The 18684-nt window shown below is 42.7% G+C and overlaps 1 protein-coding gene and 1 long non-coding RNA gene across 6 annotated transcripts in view; one reads left to right on the top strand and one right to left on the bottom strand.

Annotated features, from left to right (window-relative positions):
- SYNE2 (spectrin repeat containing nuclear envelope protein 2) overlaps positions 1-18684 on the bottom strand; it is a 296623-nt gene that overhangs the window by 86395 nt on the left and 191544 nt on the right. For all 5 annotated transcript variants that reach the window (XM_037031145.1, XM_037031147.1, XM_037031146.1 and 2 more), the window contains 7 exons: positions 17542-17724; positions 14864-14995; positions 12315-12518; positions 11662-11736; positions 10429-10539; positions 6937-7053; positions 2629-2859 (listed from right to left, as the gene is read on the bottom strand). In XM_037031145.1, coding sequence (XP_036887040.1) covers positions 2629-2859; positions 6937-7053; positions 10429-10539; positions 11662-11736; positions 12315-12518; positions 14864-14995; positions 17542-17724 — 1053 coding nt within the window. The remainder of the gene's footprint in view (positions 1-2628; positions 2860-6936; positions 7054-10428; positions 10540-11661; positions 11737-12314; positions 12519-14863; positions 14996-17541; positions 17725-18684) is intronic.
- Positions 3047-4388, top strand: LOC118976603 (uncharacterized). Its single transcript, XR_005064315.1, has 2 exons — positions 3047-3184; positions 3897-4388. It is a non-coding gene; the product is annotated as an uncharacterized LOC118976603 (long non-coding RNA).

Genomic DNA, 18684 nt, shown 5'->3' on the forward strand with positions numbered 1-18684 from the left:
AGTACCCCGTTTCACTGGCCCTGTCACAGGGAGATTTTCTACCGCTTGTACTGGGGGGGCAGGTGGCCCCACTGTTCTTGGAAAATTCTTTCCCTTGCTCTTTCTCCTTTTCTTTCTTGAGCCAAATAAGCCAAAATATCAGAAGACCACAGAGGAAATAATTTGGAACCGGAAACACTCAGTCATTGATAAATCTGGCCACTTACATGTGGGTCTAAAAGTAAAGCAGCTGGAGGAAGTTTCCCAGTAAGTCACCGTCACTGTATTCCTAGTCCTCAACAGATCAAGCTCGCCCTGCCTGGGGCGCCAGCTGGCTGGGCATGCAGGCGCACAGGCGCATTCAGACTCACGCTCCAGCACTGGGATCATCTGTGCTCAAAATTCAGTGCGTCACTAAGAACGAGTTCAGTTCTTTGAGAGAAACTTAAGGAAAAACTCTAGCCTTACCACAAATTTTCAAATAGTATGCCTTATTAACTCCTCCATCCACACAAACTATTTGTATCCTGTATAGATTCTTTTCAGCTTAAATAATACTTACTCATGGATTTTAGGGTGGCTGTAAGCAAAGTGGACTATAATTGTGCACTCACTTTTTCCCATTCACTACTTTATACACACTTTTTCACGTGCCTACATACATATGCTTCATCTTTCCAATTTTAATAGTTACAAGTTGATATTCCATGACGCACTTCACAATAGGAATATTGTTACACCTTTAAGCTATTTCCAGTTCTTCACCATTGTAATTGATACTGCCATGAACATTTCCTTCCTTTTGGGGTTATTTTCAGAAGGCAACTAAAGTAATGGTCAAAGAATATTAGGTCAAAGAAGATGAACATTTCACAGGCTGACAGCTGACCTCCCCAAACACTGAACCAATAGGCAGAACTATAAGACATTAGTGGGGCTTCTTCTCCAGTTTCCCAGTATGATATCATTTTTGCCCGTGCAATGTCAGAACCAGACAACAGCTGTAGTGATTCATGTATTTTAAATAATGAAGGCTGAACATTTCTTCTCAAATTACCAAAAATAATTCTTGACTAATCTGTCTGCACCTGCCCTTTGCACACTTTCCCACTGAGAACCTGGCGTTTTCATAGACTGCTAAAAGGCTTTTGTTTAATATTCAATTTATATGTGCCACTGTCTTAGGTAGATGAGCCAAAGACGGCCCCTATATATTGGTCTCTATAATGTTTCATTGTTCATAGCAGGCCAAGACCATTAGCTCAAATCCCACTGGTACCAAACTCAAGGCTGGACCCGTGTCTGCCAGCATGGTTAAGACAAACTCCAGGGCTCTGAAAGACCCCGGCCACCACAGTCCTTCAGAGCTCTGGGACATTACCTAGGTGCACAAGGCTCCTCTGGATTCCCGAGCCACCCCTGGGAGATTCCTTGTCCTCTTCCTTTTCCGGGTGGTGGCCCCACCCCCACCTCTTGCCTCTAAAGTCTCCTTCCCAGTCCACCAAAATCCTGCCCAAATAAAACTCCTTGTGTGCTACCGCCACCTTGTGGTGGTGTCTTTTCCTTGAGCAGCCCCGCAAGTCACTGAACTCCCAAGTGGTCCAAACAGAGAATGCGGTGGTGATCAAGAAGTTTGTATGAAGGTCTACCCTACTGAGGGCTGTGACGGTATTTGAGTGAGCCCACCCCTCAGAGCCGACTTTCAGGGTCAGAGATGCTTGGCTGTCCAGGGAAGAAGGTCAGCGTGCCTGCCTGGGTCCCCCACTAGGCAGGCACTGGACCTGAACGTGAAAAGGAGAGGCTACCTGCCACCCCAGTGCAGGCTGTAAAAAAGCTTCCTGTGACTGGGCCAGTGAGACGGGGCACTCTGAGAGGTTGTCCTCTCCACTGGGGACCACTTCAGCAGACAAGTGAGCCAATCAAGCAGAGACACCAGTCCAGGGCTGGTCTAAGCACCGTTGGGGGAAGTGCTTCCGGCTGTTGTGACACTCAATTACACGGCTGTGAAATCATCACTCTCGCCAGTCCCTGGAGGGATACAGATACAGGGATTCCCCACCTTTATGCTGAGCCTGCAGATGCTACTCACAGTGGCTGCAGGAGAGTTACTTTCTATTCCTGCCCCTCGCAAGGAGCAGCAGTGCTCACGGCACAATGGCAGCAAAGGCCTTTCGTGCTGTGTCTGCAATCCTGCAAATCAGGATATTCAGTTTCATTTCTGATGAGTAAGCTTTCAAAGAACTCATTATTCTGAGTCAAAATAACAGCATTTATTACACACTATTTATACCCTCTGTACAGCAGATGCTGGTTTATCCACCTCATCTCATTTAATTCCGGCAAAGTCCTAAGAGATAATCCGCTTAGGAAGAAAATGAGGTGACAAGTTCACTTTCTCAAATTCAGTTAATGTGACAGACCTGGATTTGGACTCTAGATTCTGAGCTCTAATCCATTACTACCGTGTCCCCAAACAGTCTTTACATGAATCATTTCAAATAATTACCCTGAAAACAGAAAGTCGAGGCCAGAGGCCTAGAGCCATGCAGTGGTCAGAGTAAGAAACACACTGTTGCTATGAGAGAAACTGGCAGAGATCCGGCGACTAGTGACGAGGCAGAGCCCTGAACTCTGACCCATCAGTCTTACCTGGCACCCCGCCAGCTGCTGTTCCACCACCTGCTGCATGGCTGCGTTTAATGTTTCTGGCTCAAATGCCACGTTGGCTTGGTGCAGCCACAGCTCCAGCTCGGCCACCTGGGTCTTGCACAGATGCAGGACCTCGGCAGGCTCTGCTCTAGGCTTCTCTGCTGTGGTCCGAAAAGCTTCTTGCTTGACAGAAAAGCCCACAGCGGCAGCCTTGATAGGAGGTGTGGCACCCTAAGATAAATCCAAAGATAATCCAACATTCAAAAGCCAGGAATCCAAAGTTTTCAGATTCGGGCTTGCAAACACCTATCCACTCGCAGCATTTCCCCAGTTAAAAGAAAGAAAGAAAAAAAAAATATATATGTATATATATATATATATATGCGGAAGTAGGAAAGAAAAGAAAACTGCACCTCCACACGCATAGCAACAATCATGTGACCCGACGTCCCAGGTTTCTAAGCAGCCGATCTGCAGGTACACAGGAACAGTGTTCCCGGGCTCAGAGGACACAAATGGGCTCCCAGTTCATTAAACAGCGGGCCCCAGGAGACAGGTGAGTGTCGTGCGAGGGTGTGCATGTGGGTGTGTGTGTCTGTAACACTTTAGTGGACTGGCCAGTTTTTAAAGTTGCACGACACATGATTAAGCAATGCTTGCACTGCTGTGTGCTCTATTCAAACAAAAAAAGAGGTCTTTCCGAGCCGGCTGGGAGACAAGGAAATATACCACAGGCTTTTAACTTAACAGTCTCAAGGAGTTAGTTACATTATAGAATACTTCAGCTTTTTTAGCCCTAACATACATGCCATAACTCATCTAAATTTCTCTCTATTAAAAGTACCTTGAATTAAGTAATGAGCTTCAGTGAGGTAATCTGGCAACTTTTATCTTACTCTTTAGCGAGAATCCCTAGAACTAATTTTCACCTTCTACCTACTTAAATACTACTGAGTTAAGGACCAGATGCTTATAGGAGAATATAATAAAAAGTACAGTGTGTTCTTTTTTGTATTGAAACAACAAGGTTACTTATTGATCTGGCAGAAAAATTCCTCCTAGATAACAGATGAAAATATTCTAGTAATTATATAATAGATATTTTCAATTTGAAGGTAAAAGTTAATTTATATTTGTTTCCCACATCCTTTTCCAGAATATTGAAAGAGTATATTAACCACTCTAGAAAAATTCTTTTAGGAATAAGGATTTGTGTTTTGCTTACATTGATCAAAATTATTGATCAATGCATATCTTATTATGTTTAGGATGAAATACAATGTTTTCTATGTAAGACTTTGCTAACTATAGGTTAGCATCTAAGAAGGCACAGTTTGTCATCTAGAAGTGACAAACTTCTAATGGGAGCTGTGGACAAACGTATATCCTACGTCGACTCAAATGCATATTTTCCAATGTTTGAGGAATCGGGTTTAAACAGAGAACTTTCATAACAACGGAAGGAAACAAAATTGGCAAGTGGTAACAACAACTTGCAGGGTACGACAACACCTTTCGTGGTCTCACACCGACGAGTGTCGTGGAAGGTGCCCTGACAAAAGTGGCTCTGGGCGGCACTTGTCCCCTGTGACCAGACTCCATTCATTTCACAGACGTCCGCTCCTTCCTGCCCAGAGCTACTTCTCCCTGGCCTTGAACAATCACCTCTTAAAGGAGTATTATTCTCTTGCTTCCTCTGCAATTCATACAGTCAGCTCTGTACATGGATGGCTTGGTCTCCTTCAAATTTCCTTTTTAATCCTCATTTTTAAAAAAGCAACAGCTGTGTGATTTTACTGCCAGATACTGATTTCTAGTCATTTGATCGGTTTCTAGAGTTCAGTTGACTGCCTTTGTCTTAGTGACAAAGATTTGGGGACCCTCTCTTTGTCACTTAACAATCTGTTAATGTTAATTAGTGCATCTGTAAAATAGATTAATCACCCACCATCCTTATTAAAATATATTTGAGTACCCATCATATGCCACATGCATTTTAAAAATGACAATATTTAGATTTCGTTTCTTTGCTTTCCTAGTAATTCACTGAATTATGAGGAACCGGGAAGCTTGATAACTAATCTGGGTTTTAGGTGCTAGTTATTTGAACCTCAAAAAAATTACAAAGATAAACGGAAGAAAAAGGGGATACATATTTGCAACCATAGAACTTAGTAGCTAAATGAGCCCTGGGGAACCTGCCAGTGAGTAATCAGTTCATCCACCCCTATTTATAGCCAAAGAAACCCAAGTGCATTTAATGTTTAGTCAGTTCACATACCTCCTGTTTCACCACGCTGCTTCTGAGGAGCCTAGGCCCAGCCATGAGGTCCGTGCCCAAGGTCACACAGCTCTGTGCGTTTTAAGTCTCAGAGTCCAGTTTTTCCCACACAGCACTCCTGCTCAGTATCAATAGCACCTCTGCTAAATGACAGCCACACATTCTAACAGCAGAGATTATGTAGCCCTGGCTGGGTGGCTCAGTTGTTTGGAGCATCGTCCCAATACAAAAAGGGTTAAGGGTTTGATAGTTTGTCGGTTCAACCCCCAGTCGGGGGACATATGGGAGGCAACCAATCAATGTTTCTCTCTCTCCCCCTCCTCCCATAAAAAATTCAATAAAAACATATCCTCAAGTGGGGATTAAAAAAATAAAAGCAGAGGTTATTTAAATGAATCTTTTATGATTATAAATCTGGGGGGGGGGGCTAAAAAGTATTATCACAAGTGTTTCCTGTGATAGGATCACGTCATCTCCATAGCATCACTGTAAAGTAATCACACCTAATCCTTCATTGTGTGACTATGAGCCAGGCAACTGTGCTCAGTATGGTGCACAGACCACCTTGGTATTTTATACCAGAAGCTCATTTTTATTCCCAATGTACAGATGAGGAAACTGAGGCTTAAAGAGGTTATAGAAACTGCCTACGGTCACCCAACTAGTAAGTAGAACAAGGATTCAATCCCTGATTTAATTACGCCTTAACAGGGCTGTCCAACCTGCAGCCCCCAGACTGCCTGCAGCCTAAGATGGCTATGAATGTGGTCCAAAACAAGATCATACATTTATTTAAAACCTTATTCGATTTTTTAAAAAATTCACTTATTTTTAGAGAGAGGGGAAGGGAAGGAGAAAGAGGAAGAGAGAAATATTGACATGTGGTTGCCTCCCACACGTCTCCTACTAGGGACCTGGCTGGCCACCCAGGCAAGTGCCCTCACTGAGGATTGAACTAGTGACCCTTTGGTTTGCAGGCCGGCATTCAATCCACTGAGCCACACCAGCCAGGGCAACTATGAGATTTTTTTTTTTTTGGTGATTATGTGTCACAATGTATCTAGTGTATGGCCCAAGACAACTCTTCTTCTTCCAGTGTGGCCCACAGACGTCAAAAAGTTGGACACTCCCACTAGAGTCTACAAGTCCACATTCTTGACACAGTTTAGCCTACCCTCTAGTACCCAAGTTAGCCGCTCAGAGAATGTCGTAACTGCCTGATTTCTGCATCAATACATCACTAACCTAAGTAACAGGATCCAGTCAAAATATAAAATCATTTTCCGACTGTAGGTATGTATGCATATTTCATGCCAAAATACCAACCCTTTAAATTTACTACTTAATATTTTACAGTCAGTTCTAAAATATATATGCACATCTCCCCCCCGCCCCCCCACCACATATGCTTCCATAAAATGTAACACCACCTGGCTAAAGTACAATGCCAAGTACAATGCACTTACACAGATGCCAGACACGCTGCTGGGACAGGGTGGTGGCGTTTTCTTTTGTGAGGCCAAACCTACTATGGTTCCATATCTTTCAGTACCAAATATCCAACTTAAGAAGGCCAGTTGGAATATTTTGGATTTGACTCCTTATTCCTCCACTTACCAGCCAAACTTTTACTCTCTGAATTTTGATTTCCTCATTTGTGAACTTACGGTAGGTATTACTCTACCTTAATTTAATCTGAGAATTGAACAGCAAATATAAATGCCTCTCATGTGAAGAGCAGTTTATCAGTACTAGTTCTCCACTCTCATTGCCTCCGTAAGTAACATCTACAGAAGAAAGTCATCGCTAGCAAAGAGACTAGTTCGCCCTGACAAATGGTAAGTGAGTGTTGTACTCACATCTGATGGCATGTCTTCCAGTTCCCCAGCCTGACAACACACGCGGAGATGTGAAAGTTCACAAGGAACTCTTGGCTTGAAATGCACGATATTGCAAAGCACAGCAAGCTTGTCACCTCCAGGCGCTCAAGTACCCGAGCAGTTGGCCAGTTACCCACAGGGACTCACCTCTCCTGTTCCACTGGGGCTCGGGGAAAATGCTGGGCCTTGCTCAGGGCTCAGTGAGCCTGGTGCACGGGTCTGTGGCACGGAACTGTCACACGTGCTTACTTTCCCAGCTGCCTCCTGCGAAGAAAAGCATCAGAGGTCCAGCAAAGGCCCCGAGCTGCTGCCCCACAAGCCCCTCTTCCTGCACCTGCTCACTGTGCAAATCGCCGGCTTGCAGACATGTCTGGAGAAGCCAGGTGCATTTAGAAAACTTCTTCAGGTTTGTCTTTATTTGAAAATCTTAAATTCTCTTTAGTTTATGAGGATCACATAAGGAATCCAGAGAATTATGTATTTAGGTGGATTATTATGAGAATTAAAATTTAGTGAGATGATATGAAAAAGGATACCTTTCAACTAATCGAAGAAAAGATGAATGTGTTAAATTTGGGATGAACTACCCAGGCATTTCACGAAAAATATTAACTAGATCCTTGTCTCACTCTGAACAATGAATTCTAATTCTGATATTTAATTAGAAAGTTATACCATAAAAATGCCTGAAAAAAATGTGAGTGAATCTTTTTCTAATATAGGAGTGGGGAAGGTCCTTTAAGGCATGACAATAAAGGGAAGAAATGTTAGTATTAACAACAAAAATAATGTCCACTACAATTTATGTTAAAAGAGATCAGACTGGGATAACAACTTAGAACACATTACTATCTTTAACATATTAATTGTTCTTGTAAATCAGTAAGGAAAACATCCACTCCTCCAGAGGACACCAGTCAAATGGCATGAATAAGCAAGTCACAAAAGAAGAACACAAAAGCTAACAAGCACCTAAAGCGATATTCAACCTTCCCAGGATATACATTTAATTTAAACTACTGGCCAAGCCTGGTTCACACTGAAAACACACAGTATCGGCCTGGGGACAGGAAGGCGGCACTTCCGTGCTCTCTGGGTGGGAATAAAACCGACAGTCTCTCGGGAGGGCAGCTTGAGAGTAAGTGCCACATTTTCCACGGCTGTCTCTTTGACCCAATACTTCTACTAATTAGGTTAACCGGAGTTAAAAAATGGGAAACATCATGTATGCAAATAATTACCACAGTGTGGTGGGGAAAGTATGGATATTGTCATCAACGAACCTTGGTTTCTCTACTTCTAAGATGTATGATCTTGGCCAAATTCACCTGGATACTGAGTCTCATTTACTTCATCTTTAAAGTGGGGATATAACCTACCTCACTCATTCACGTGATTATTAAAAAGTAACAAAGTATAAAACATCCAGCAGTTCCTAACAAAATGTTACTTTTCAATTCCTTACACTAAAAAGAGTAACCGCTGTTAGAAAGGTGTAAATCAAGACCCGAAGGTAAAACTTGACTGAACTAGGATGGTTTACCTTTGAACTAAAGATAAAATTGGAAAGGTAGGTAGGGATCATACAAAGTCTGGAACGCCAGGCTACGAAGTTCGCATTCTGTTCAGTAGATAACCAGAATCCATGAAAGACTGTAGATTGTTAATGGCTTCATGAATAGCCATCAGTATTGTACAAGATACATTAGGGAAAATGACTAGAGGCTGTATCCCAGTGAGAAGGCTACTCCAAAGTCTACAGAAGAAGTAATAATGGCCTGCGATACATTAATAGCAAAAGTAATGGGAGAAGAAGGTAGTAAAGACTGAAGAATCATTGTACGACCACAGACCGGATAAGAAAGGTGAGAGAAATGAGGTTTCTAAGACGCCTCTGAAGCTTGTCTTAGACTCAGAAAATAGTGGTGCCATTAATAAATACTGAAAAATTAGGGGGAAGAGCAAGCTTGAAAGAAAATTGGTGAAAATAGTTTTGAGATAAAGAAAATACATCCATAAAGAGAAATCTGTCGGGAAGGTAGAAACACGAAACAGATTAAAGGGAAAAGTAAAAACTAGAGACTTGGTTTGGGAATAAGTGGCACAGAGGTGAACACCATGCCTGTGGGGGGAGAGGAGACGGTTATCAGACAGAGAAGGAAGAGGATGGAACTTTAGGGGATGCCTGTCAGTACAGGGACGGGGCAAGCGGAGATGGGGGAGGGGTTGCCAGTGGGTGGGACAGGAAAGTGCAGAATCAGGAAAGTCAGAGGAACATTGTATTTCAAGAAGAAAGAGGTAGTTGGAAGTGTCTATTGCTGGAGAGATCAGTAAAATTTAGGACTAATAAAAGGGCATTGACTGATGTTCCAGAAGTCAATGCAAGACTAAATATAGCTAGGGGTAAAAACTTGATTGCAAAAGGGGCCAAGGGCAGGGAGTGCCTGGTAAAGACATCTAACCGTAAACGAGAGGAAGCACAGGAATTGACATGGGAATCCAGATTAAGAAATTCAGTGCACTCAAGTTTCATACTGAGCACACTGCAAGACATGAACACGCAGAAGATACAGTTCTTGCCATTCACAAAACTGTGTCAAGTATATTCACAAAACTGTTGTCAAGTATATACATAAAACTGTGGTAAGTCATAACTGAGGTTCAGAATGTTACCAGAAACCAGGGAGAGTCAGGAAGCGTCTTGGAGGTGGAAGTGGAGATGGGCCTTTGTGGATGGGTGGGGAGTCCATAAGCAGAGGCAGAGGGAAGGGCATCGTGTGGACACACAGTGGTTTCTAAGAGTCTGGGCTCTGTGACACTCAGTTTGTGTGGGGGGTGGGGCCACAAGAAAAGGGACTTGTTAGGGAGGAGAAAACTGAGTCCTTCTGAAGTAGAGAGGGAAGGAACCTGGCACAAGGCAGAGACTGGAGGTGCAGGTACAAGCAGAGCCTGCAGTCAATGAAATGAAAGGACTGGCTGGAAGTGGGGGAGGGGTTGGCCCTGGGCAGGGGCAGGGGACAGGAGTGGAGAGGTGCAGGGATCATGACGACGAAGACATGTTTCAGGAGCAAGGGAAACGCACCCTATTCACGTCAGCTTATGATTTTCTAAAATATAAAGTGAGGGCATTTACCCACTGTTCTGAGAGATGGGAGAGGATTTACAAGGTTATTAGAAGCAAAAAGGCTGAGTTCATTCATTTACACATTTACATTCATTTACACCTTATCATTTACACACTACTTATTATCATGTCATTTACATACTACTCTGGTCAAGAAAGGATGATGGGGAGACGCCTCCCCCAACTACTTCCAAAAGAGGGGTGTGTTAACTGCTCTGAAACACTGTGGTGAACTTTTTAGGTGCTTCTTTGAGTTATCTGTTTTGTCAGTTTGGATGGTCACATACTGAGGTTTCCCTAGAAAAATACTCTCCTGTTACCAGGAGTGCAGAACAGAAATACAAATGATTAGTAAACACTAGTCTGTCTTTGCATTTGTGCACAGGTAATGGGAAACTTTCAAAATTTCCAGCCCAAGAAGGTGCCAGCATTCTTTCAAAAAAGAAATCCCTTTCTTTGATTTACTAACCCTTATCATCCCGACCCACCCCCACGAACGTTAGGCCCAGTAGTACCTGGATGATTGTCCCAGAGGATGAGGACGCTCCATCTTCCTCCATGTCCCTGTCCTGCTTCCGGAGGAAGGGCCAAGACCCAGAGGATGGCTTTGCTTTCTTATCTCCGTTCTAACACAGTAATCGACTGATCAGCAGAGGGAAGGGATTGCCTGCCATCACAACCAGCATCCTATTCCTCCCTTTTACACGAAACAGAGCTTACCAGGCAGTATAACTGTAGCCCTAATCCCACCTCTGCCCCTATTTTCCATCTCTTACTCTGGCTAACTAAATCACAGGTCTCCAAATGGGGCTGCTCTTTCTGAAACCTAAACCTTGTTCTTAAAAGCCAGGCATCAGGTCACATCACACAAAGGCGGTCTAGGCCGCTGTCGTCAAACGCAAATAGTGAATGTTATAAACGTATCAGCTCAGAGGCAACACAGGTCACACATTAGAATCATACTGATGTGCACACTTTTCTTGGTCCCCGGCATCCCCTCCATTCTCACAACTCTCTCTGCAGAGCAGAGGTATAACTAGATCACGAAGTTGTCTGTACTCAGCGGCACCATGTCCTAGTGATACACAACAGGACCACAGGTCATTCTGTGTGACAATGGAGCTACTTAGCCAGCTATAAAATGAGCAGAAAAAAAGTCTGGTGGTTACATGTGAGACAAAAACTATGAATTGCTGTAATTTTGTTCCTTTTGGCAAAAGACCCATTGTAACTTCAGTTTTTAAAGTATGAAATGGAAATTGGTATCAGGAAAGACAACTGTAAATGTCTCATCTAACCAGTTCTGACGAAAGGGTAAGGATTAGTATTAGTTGCGAACACATCTCTTCATGCCCTTGGCAATGCTGTTATAGACTAAAAAAGTAATTTAAATACGAAAAATTGAAGTTCTAAAAAGCATAGCAGGCATGCCAACCAAAGAACATATTCTCAAAACTTCAGAGAAAGTACTCAGAAGTCAGGACACAGCAGAGAACTTCATCTCCTCCTCCCTCACGCTGGCTAGAGTGTCTGAATTCCATTTATCCCACGCCAGCGGGAAGTAGGTCTAGGTGCACTTAACCAATGTTAATAACACGAGAGAACTACTTCAGTCCTCCTTATAAAATACAGGCATTAGTTTTAAAAATCTTTATGCTTCCATTCATTTTAAGATCTTCCCCTTCATTACTCTTCTTTCAGGAGATTTCAATTCTAACACAATCCACTGAGAAACTCATTTCCCTTACTTCACTCTTCAGGGAGCTCTCTTCCGCCTCCTCCTCAACTGCTGGCAGGAACAACATGGAGCCTCTTCTGCTCACCTGAAAAACACAGCACAAAGACGCCTGCAGCCCTTCAACATCACCGGATCCCAGTTGGGATGCATTTTTATGTAGCTAATTTTTTTATTCACTTTATCCAAGATGTCCACCTATACAAGTAGCCCTCTGGGTCTGGCAACTTCAGCTCATCAGACAAATAATCAAGAATCAGTCAAATCTGACATCCTTTTCATTCGTCCTGTCCTCTGGCTCCTTATTAAGCAATTAAAAATGAGATTCACGGATGTGGATTCAGAGTGGGCTTAGAGAGGCGCTGGGCTCACCCTGGAGTCCGCAAAGGGCTGTTTTAGTCAGGAGATTTTTCAAAGGGTAGCTCCCACTCACCTGCCTGTGGAATTTCATAAGCACCTCCTTAAGTAACTCACACATAAGAACTCTGTTGAGTCCAGGACAGACACACCCTGAAGATTGATACTCGCTAGTGAACAACCTCAGGTGGAGTTATTTCCACTTTTTAAAGTTCCTTTACTATGGGACATACACACAAATGCCACTGGTGAAAAAAATACTTAAAGTTCATGGAATGTGGGACCAGCATTCATGAAAATCGCACTCACCTTCCTCTCAGAAACATCCCTCTCGGCTACTCCATCCTCTTCTGATGCTTCTGCTGACAGCATTTCCTTTTCTTTGTCTAATTCTTGCTGCTCCTGCTGTAAATGCCGGTGAAGGTTTAGTACGGCAGCCTTTAAGTTCACCAACAGGACTTCCCTTTTCTGGTTCAAACTTATAATCTGTTTCTCAATACCTTCAACTTCTCCCTGTGAAGAAAGAGTGTTTGCATTGCTTTAGAATGTCTGACACCTTGGCACGCCCACGGGGCCTGCTTCCATGGGTGCAGGGGATGAAGAGTTTCACGAGCTGTGGGTGCGCAGAGCCAGGAGCTACTCCCGGGTACAGTGTAGTTCTGCGTCCCGGCTGCGTTTCCCAGTCCTGGGCAGCGTCTACAAGCTCCCCGTTGGAAAGCCTCAGACTCATCTTACATGTATAGATCTTACATGTATAGATCTTTCAGTTGTATTTTTACCTTTCTTAAAATAATAAAGCATAATATGCCAAAAATGTTGCATATTTTCTTCCATCTTCAATATTAAAATGGCTACACAAATATTAACCAATTTTGATTTTTTTAAATGCATGCTGATATGAAACCTGCCACAATTCAGTCTAACAAAATTGTTTTGAACGAAGTTAAAGACAAGTAAGTGCTACTAGAACCACCTTAAGGAAAAAAAACAAACTTTTTCACCAACTCCATAAAAGAGGCCAGTTTCACTTAAGAATATCCTTGATAAAGAACACATATCTTTAATATTTTATATGACAAAATGAAAAGCACACTTAAAGCACCCCTGCCACATACCACAGGATAAGGGTCAGGGAAAAGCACTTGTGTAATTATTTGAATTTCTGCTTGAACTGCCAGTTTTTTTAACAGAACACTATTTTTACTTGGAAAAAGAAAGCTGGTCAACTATACTTACATATGTAAATAAAACAAGATTATCCTAAAGAGATAGATGTCAATAAATATAAAAGTTTTCATATCAATGACTGAAATGTGTCAACATTTGGATAGGCCGTGTAACAGCCTATTCTGGGAAACAATATTTTCCAAAGGATTAGCATGATGCCATAAAATCACGTGGGGTGAAAATATCCATTCAAAGCACAAGGTCAGGCGAAAGTATGTTCACAGTTGTTTGTATGGAAATTAATAAAACAGTTAGTCAACAATAATACAAGAATGAACTCTGGGTTTTGTGTAGTCACCACTGTAAACCTATTTTTGCACCACCTACATAGGACAGACCAGTGGGTCTTAATGCAATATATGAAAAGTTCCCTGATGGGACCTCAGATTCCAAACTTGTGAGTAACTTCCACCTACTGGAGTTTTGTGTAGCTTCAAAGAACATCCACAATCATTCAGAAGGGTCATTTAAATATTCCCTTTTCTGTGTACATGTGTCTGGAGAGATGGGGTTGTTTAATATACTTGAAACAAAACTGCACAGCTCAGCGGACCGAATGCAGAAGCAGACGAGAATCCAGCTGCTATCCTGGCAAGCTGAACATTAGACAGATTTGCAAAAATGTAAAACAGTGTCACTCTTCTCACTACATGTTCTTCTGGGAAAATATAATTTCTACCATAAAACTCTGTTAGTTCTATTAACATGCAATGGGTTTATGGTTGTTATTTCCAAATAACTAAACAAATAGTTTTACATTTCTGGGTTTTAATTTCTATATTGGTAGATACAACTCATAAATTAAAGCTCTTCCCTGGGGGTGGGTTCTCAAACTTTGAATGTAAAGGGATATTTGACATTTTTACAATGACGAGTCTTTATTATTGAGTCTGCTTAGTGAGCCCATTACTTCACAGCTGTGTCACCTTGGGTCCCTCTGTACTTCACACTTGACGTTGACTTGCCCGAGGTTCACAGAGAGCAGGCAGCACAACCTGGCTTTGAATACAACAGCAATCACCCACCCGCCTGCACGAACGTGACGGCAGGAACAAAGCAGCTCTGCAATCCTTGCCATACAATCAGGGTTTTTTAAAAAGTTTCCATAGAAGTTCTGATTCAAAAACAAACACTGAATGAAACCCTAGCAGTAGAAGGTTAACAGGCAAACCTCTGTAATTGGGTCCACCTGACACTATTAACTGTGTTTCACATGGAAATACTACTTCATCTATGGAACTCTTAGCATATGGAACTTCATTATAGCAGCGCCCATGGTCTTTCCCCCCGAAGGCCAGCCCCCACTGCATGACCCCTCTCTCCCAGAAAGCTAGCCAGAAAGTCATGTGGTCCAAATATCCCGTGTTACATCAGCTTTTTTGGTACCAGAGAAAATTCTCACCAATGTGCAACAATCTGAGGATAAGGACATTGAAGGGCCTTCCATTATAATTATTTTCACCTATTTTGTGAAACAGAAATGACAAGTTAATACACACACAAAATACTTGCCATTGGAAGACAAGTGTAGGACACAGACTGTACCGTCACACAGGCTTCTAGACACCAACAGCTTAGTGCACGATTGTTGAGTGAACTGCTGGGTTGCAGAAGGAACGGCAGAAACATACCTGCACTTGCGGCATGTGGGCAGCTTGTTGTGGTGACCCATCTTCACAGGAGAGCTCAGCTGAATAATTACTTAGGATCTGCTTCAAATTTTCTATTTCCGCATCGCATTCATTGCTCTGTTTTATGACTATCTAAAAAATAACCCCCCCAAAAGAAAAATTTTTGTCATATCTAAGGAATAGATCAATGGGCTGTTCCCAGTGTCTAGCCCCATCAGAAGCTCCAGTCAATTACAGCAAATACCCACCTGCACAGATTTCAGCAGGAAATGGTAGTCTAATGTCGAGGACAACATCTGCAAAGCTACACCTGACCTGCTTGCCCTACTAGATGCCCGGGCACCTGGGCAGTGTTTGAAGTGGAGGTCTATATAGACACACACTTGCTCTTATGTATTTTCAGTCCAGTGGGCTTATTCTGGGAAGCATTTAATGACAGGTTAATGTAAAGTTACTAAGTTTTATAAAATTATTGATATGTTATATATGTCATCTGAGGACATCTTTTTTTCATTGCTTTTAGAGAGAGGAAGGGAGAGAGGAATGATGTGAGAGAGAAACATCTACTGGTTGCCTCCTGTACACACTTGGACCTGAGATTAGACTTACAGCCTAGGTATGTATTCTGACCAGGAATCGAACCCATGACCCTTCAGTTATAAGACAACATTCCTACCGACTGAGCCACACTGGTCCGGGCACATATGCCATTTAAATACATTTTCCACGTGTGGCTTTCCACATAGAAAGCTGGCATTACTGAATCAGAGTGGAAGAAGCATGTAATTTGAGATACGACAAATTTCCCCGTTCCAGCCACATCCTCACCCGGCATGCACTGGATCAGTAATGTACACTGTATGAGTAAAAGGTTGAGGGTGCGAGGGCAGCCTGAGGTGGCAGGACAAGGCGAAACTAACCAGAACAATGCCGGGAGTCTCACGCGAAGCGAGCAGTAGAGCTCGAAGCTGCCTGTGGACCAAACGCTGTGACCAAAGTACGAAGAAATAAAGAAATGAATTTCAAAAGCAAGTCCAGCTATTTCCGTGCTATGGTTCACAGTGAAGCAAAATGTCTTTTAAACTACAAAGCTCCTGGCCAACACAGAGTTCTTCCATGTATTCAGTTTAATCTTTAACCACACTCTTGGCTGCAGGCTGGAAATGAATAACTATGTTCGTTGCACACACCTGTTCCCCAGCCTCTATAAAGAGCAACATCCCATGACTGGCCCCAAAAGTAATGTGTCTTGTTTTCTGCAATGAGGGCACTTCTAATATCTAAAGTAGGAATGAAAATCAATGTACCGTATTCTAATCCTTTTCATTAGCACTGGCTTACTTAGCTTTGAATTCTATGAGATGGCATCCGATTTCCACCAACATAGTAAGATGGAAAATTTTAGTGGCACAGTTTGATACCTAATTTGGCACAAAATAAATTTTGTCTTCTATTTCCCCCTCCTATTCATGTTGTGAAGAAGTCACTTTCGAGCACAGTTGGGGCTGTTCCTGACAGGAGACCAAGAAGCAGAAAAAAAATAAAAAATAATGGATCAAATTTTGTATCCTCCTCTTTTCTTCTCTTCATATTGTTCAGAAATAGTACATTGAGTACCAGGTCTCTTTTCTCCCTGTGGCTGCTAGGAAATGACATCAGCAGACCAGTGACCAGGCCACGGAGGGTATGGGATCAAGACTCAAACCAGAGGTCACGGTGTCCTCGAATCTTAGGAGAACACAGTGGCCACCGAAGGATGAGTAAAATTTAAGAGGGAGAAGTAGTTTTCTTCCTACAATCAGGGGGTAGTCGGGAAAAAGGAAGATAAACCTTTCCTCCTACCCTGACCCATCTAATCAGGAAATGTGGGCAGAAGAGGGTTCCGCCAAGAGCTGAAAAAAGTCTGTGGGATTTCAGGCTCTTCCGGAACCTTCCACTCTTGTGAGTTCTATCTAATGATGATGGCTGTCTTGAGACTGGGATCAAACAAAATGAAAAGAGAAAAAAAGGGGAGGGACGGAAAGAGGTCAAACATTAGAAGAAAGAGACCCTGATACGGAGACCACCACCCGCAATCTAAAAACTCAAATACCTGCCCTACTGGTACACAAACGGGTCTCAACACAAGTCAATTCAGTGTTCTCTCAGCAAGCTCTCTACCTCCTGGCACAAGTCTCCTTACAGGTAAAAATAAGGTGGGAAAGTGCCAGCTTTCCTGTACCAAATACTTGAGAACAAAATGAGACGATGAACAGGAAAGTGACTGAGGTGCAAAAAGAAATTATCGCGGGAACGAATACTGTCAGAGTCCATGGGCCCCACGAGACCACAAATGCTCTGTTCAAGTTCGAGCCTCTTCCCTCACCTTGGACCCACACAGGTCTTCCACAACTGGAGAACCGAGTGAGACAGATCGTAACTATGCTTCAAAGTCTATAACCAGAACAAGGGTAAAAACGGAGAAAACTAACTTCAGCCCCATTTTAGCGAGAAGATACACCCCTGCGTCAAATGCCGCTTCCTGGGCAACAGCACTGGAAGAAACCAAAAAGAATCAACACGGGCCACACCTTCCTGTCATGAGAACTTGACCTACCCAACCAGCAAAAGTGAAAACAAAACCAGCATTTGCCAAATGTTTTCATCCAGTCAGTTGGCTGTCATCAGAAGCTACTCACCTTTAACAACTCATTTTGTTCATGAGTCACATTTTCCAAAAGTTTTATATCTTGAAGAAGCTGATTGGTCCGCTGAAACACAGGCAGAGGTTTCAGTCCTGTCTGGGGTAAACTCAGTTCCACTTGGTAAGACAGTATTTCGGCAATGGTTTTCTTCATAGGATGTATATTTTCAAGTATGACCTTAATTATATCAGATATGCATGGTTCATACGTGAAGGAAAAAAAGGACAATGTTGAATCTGATTATTCAAAATTCTAAGTGTATAATTTAGTCTCTAATCTATGGTTTTGATTTTTAAAACATTAGCTCGGCGTGAAAAAGATCACTTTATTACTTGTGATCCGGTTATTAAAGTTCTCAGGGAAGAATGAATGTCTGGGGCAAGAGTGGCTTAGCACTAATGATGCACTTGGACAACCCTTGCCTTCCTTCTCCCCTCCTCCCCGCCCTGGAACTGTAGTTCTGCTTTGTGTGTTACCACCAGGCAGTGAGCCGTGGTACCCCCTAGTAGTGCGTCTCACTCTTGCAGCAACCGCACCCAGCACAGGCCTGGGTTCTCAGATAATGCTTCCTGAGTTGAACAGAACTGTCCTGTCAAGTTTTATAAGTCCCAAAGGTATAATTACTTTGCTTTAATGACATCTGATCCACAGAAACCTGGATTTACATAATCAAGGAATGAGAAGAGATTATTCACTTTACTATTCATATGTATCATTTCATTTAATCCTCACAGCTACCCTGGGAGGTAGGTATCAGAACTCCCAGGTCCTAGGTAAGGAAAGTGGATTGGCAGCAGTTAGAAGACCAAGGTAAGGAGAGAAAAGCAGGGCTGAGATTAGAACCCAGGCTGCCTGACCCCAAAGCACATGGTCCTAACCACTAGGCAGAATCAACATCTGTGTTCTATTTAGTGCTAAGGGCTCTCTATGCATTATACCCGTCCAACATAATCATTGCAATACCAATGTGCAGATACAAAATGTTAACCGAGAGCTCCAAGTCACAGAGCCAGGAAGCAGCTTGGCTGGGGCTGGGACTCAGTTATCCTACCTTAGAGCCTAAAACTCTTGGACTATTAAAAAATTAAATTTGACTTGAAAGCAAAACTTCCAAACTTTTAAGTTTCTGGAAGAAAT

The sequence above is a fragment of the Sturnira hondurensis genome, unplaced genomic scaffold (genome assembly GCF_014824575.4).
Source record: "Sturnira hondurensis isolate 20B ecotype Veracruz unplaced genomic scaffold, ASM1482457v3 Scaffold0021143, whole genome shotgun sequence".
NCBI classification, from domain to species: Eukaryota; Metazoa; Chordata; class Mammalia; order Chiroptera; family Phyllostomidae; genus Sturnira; species Sturnira hondurensis.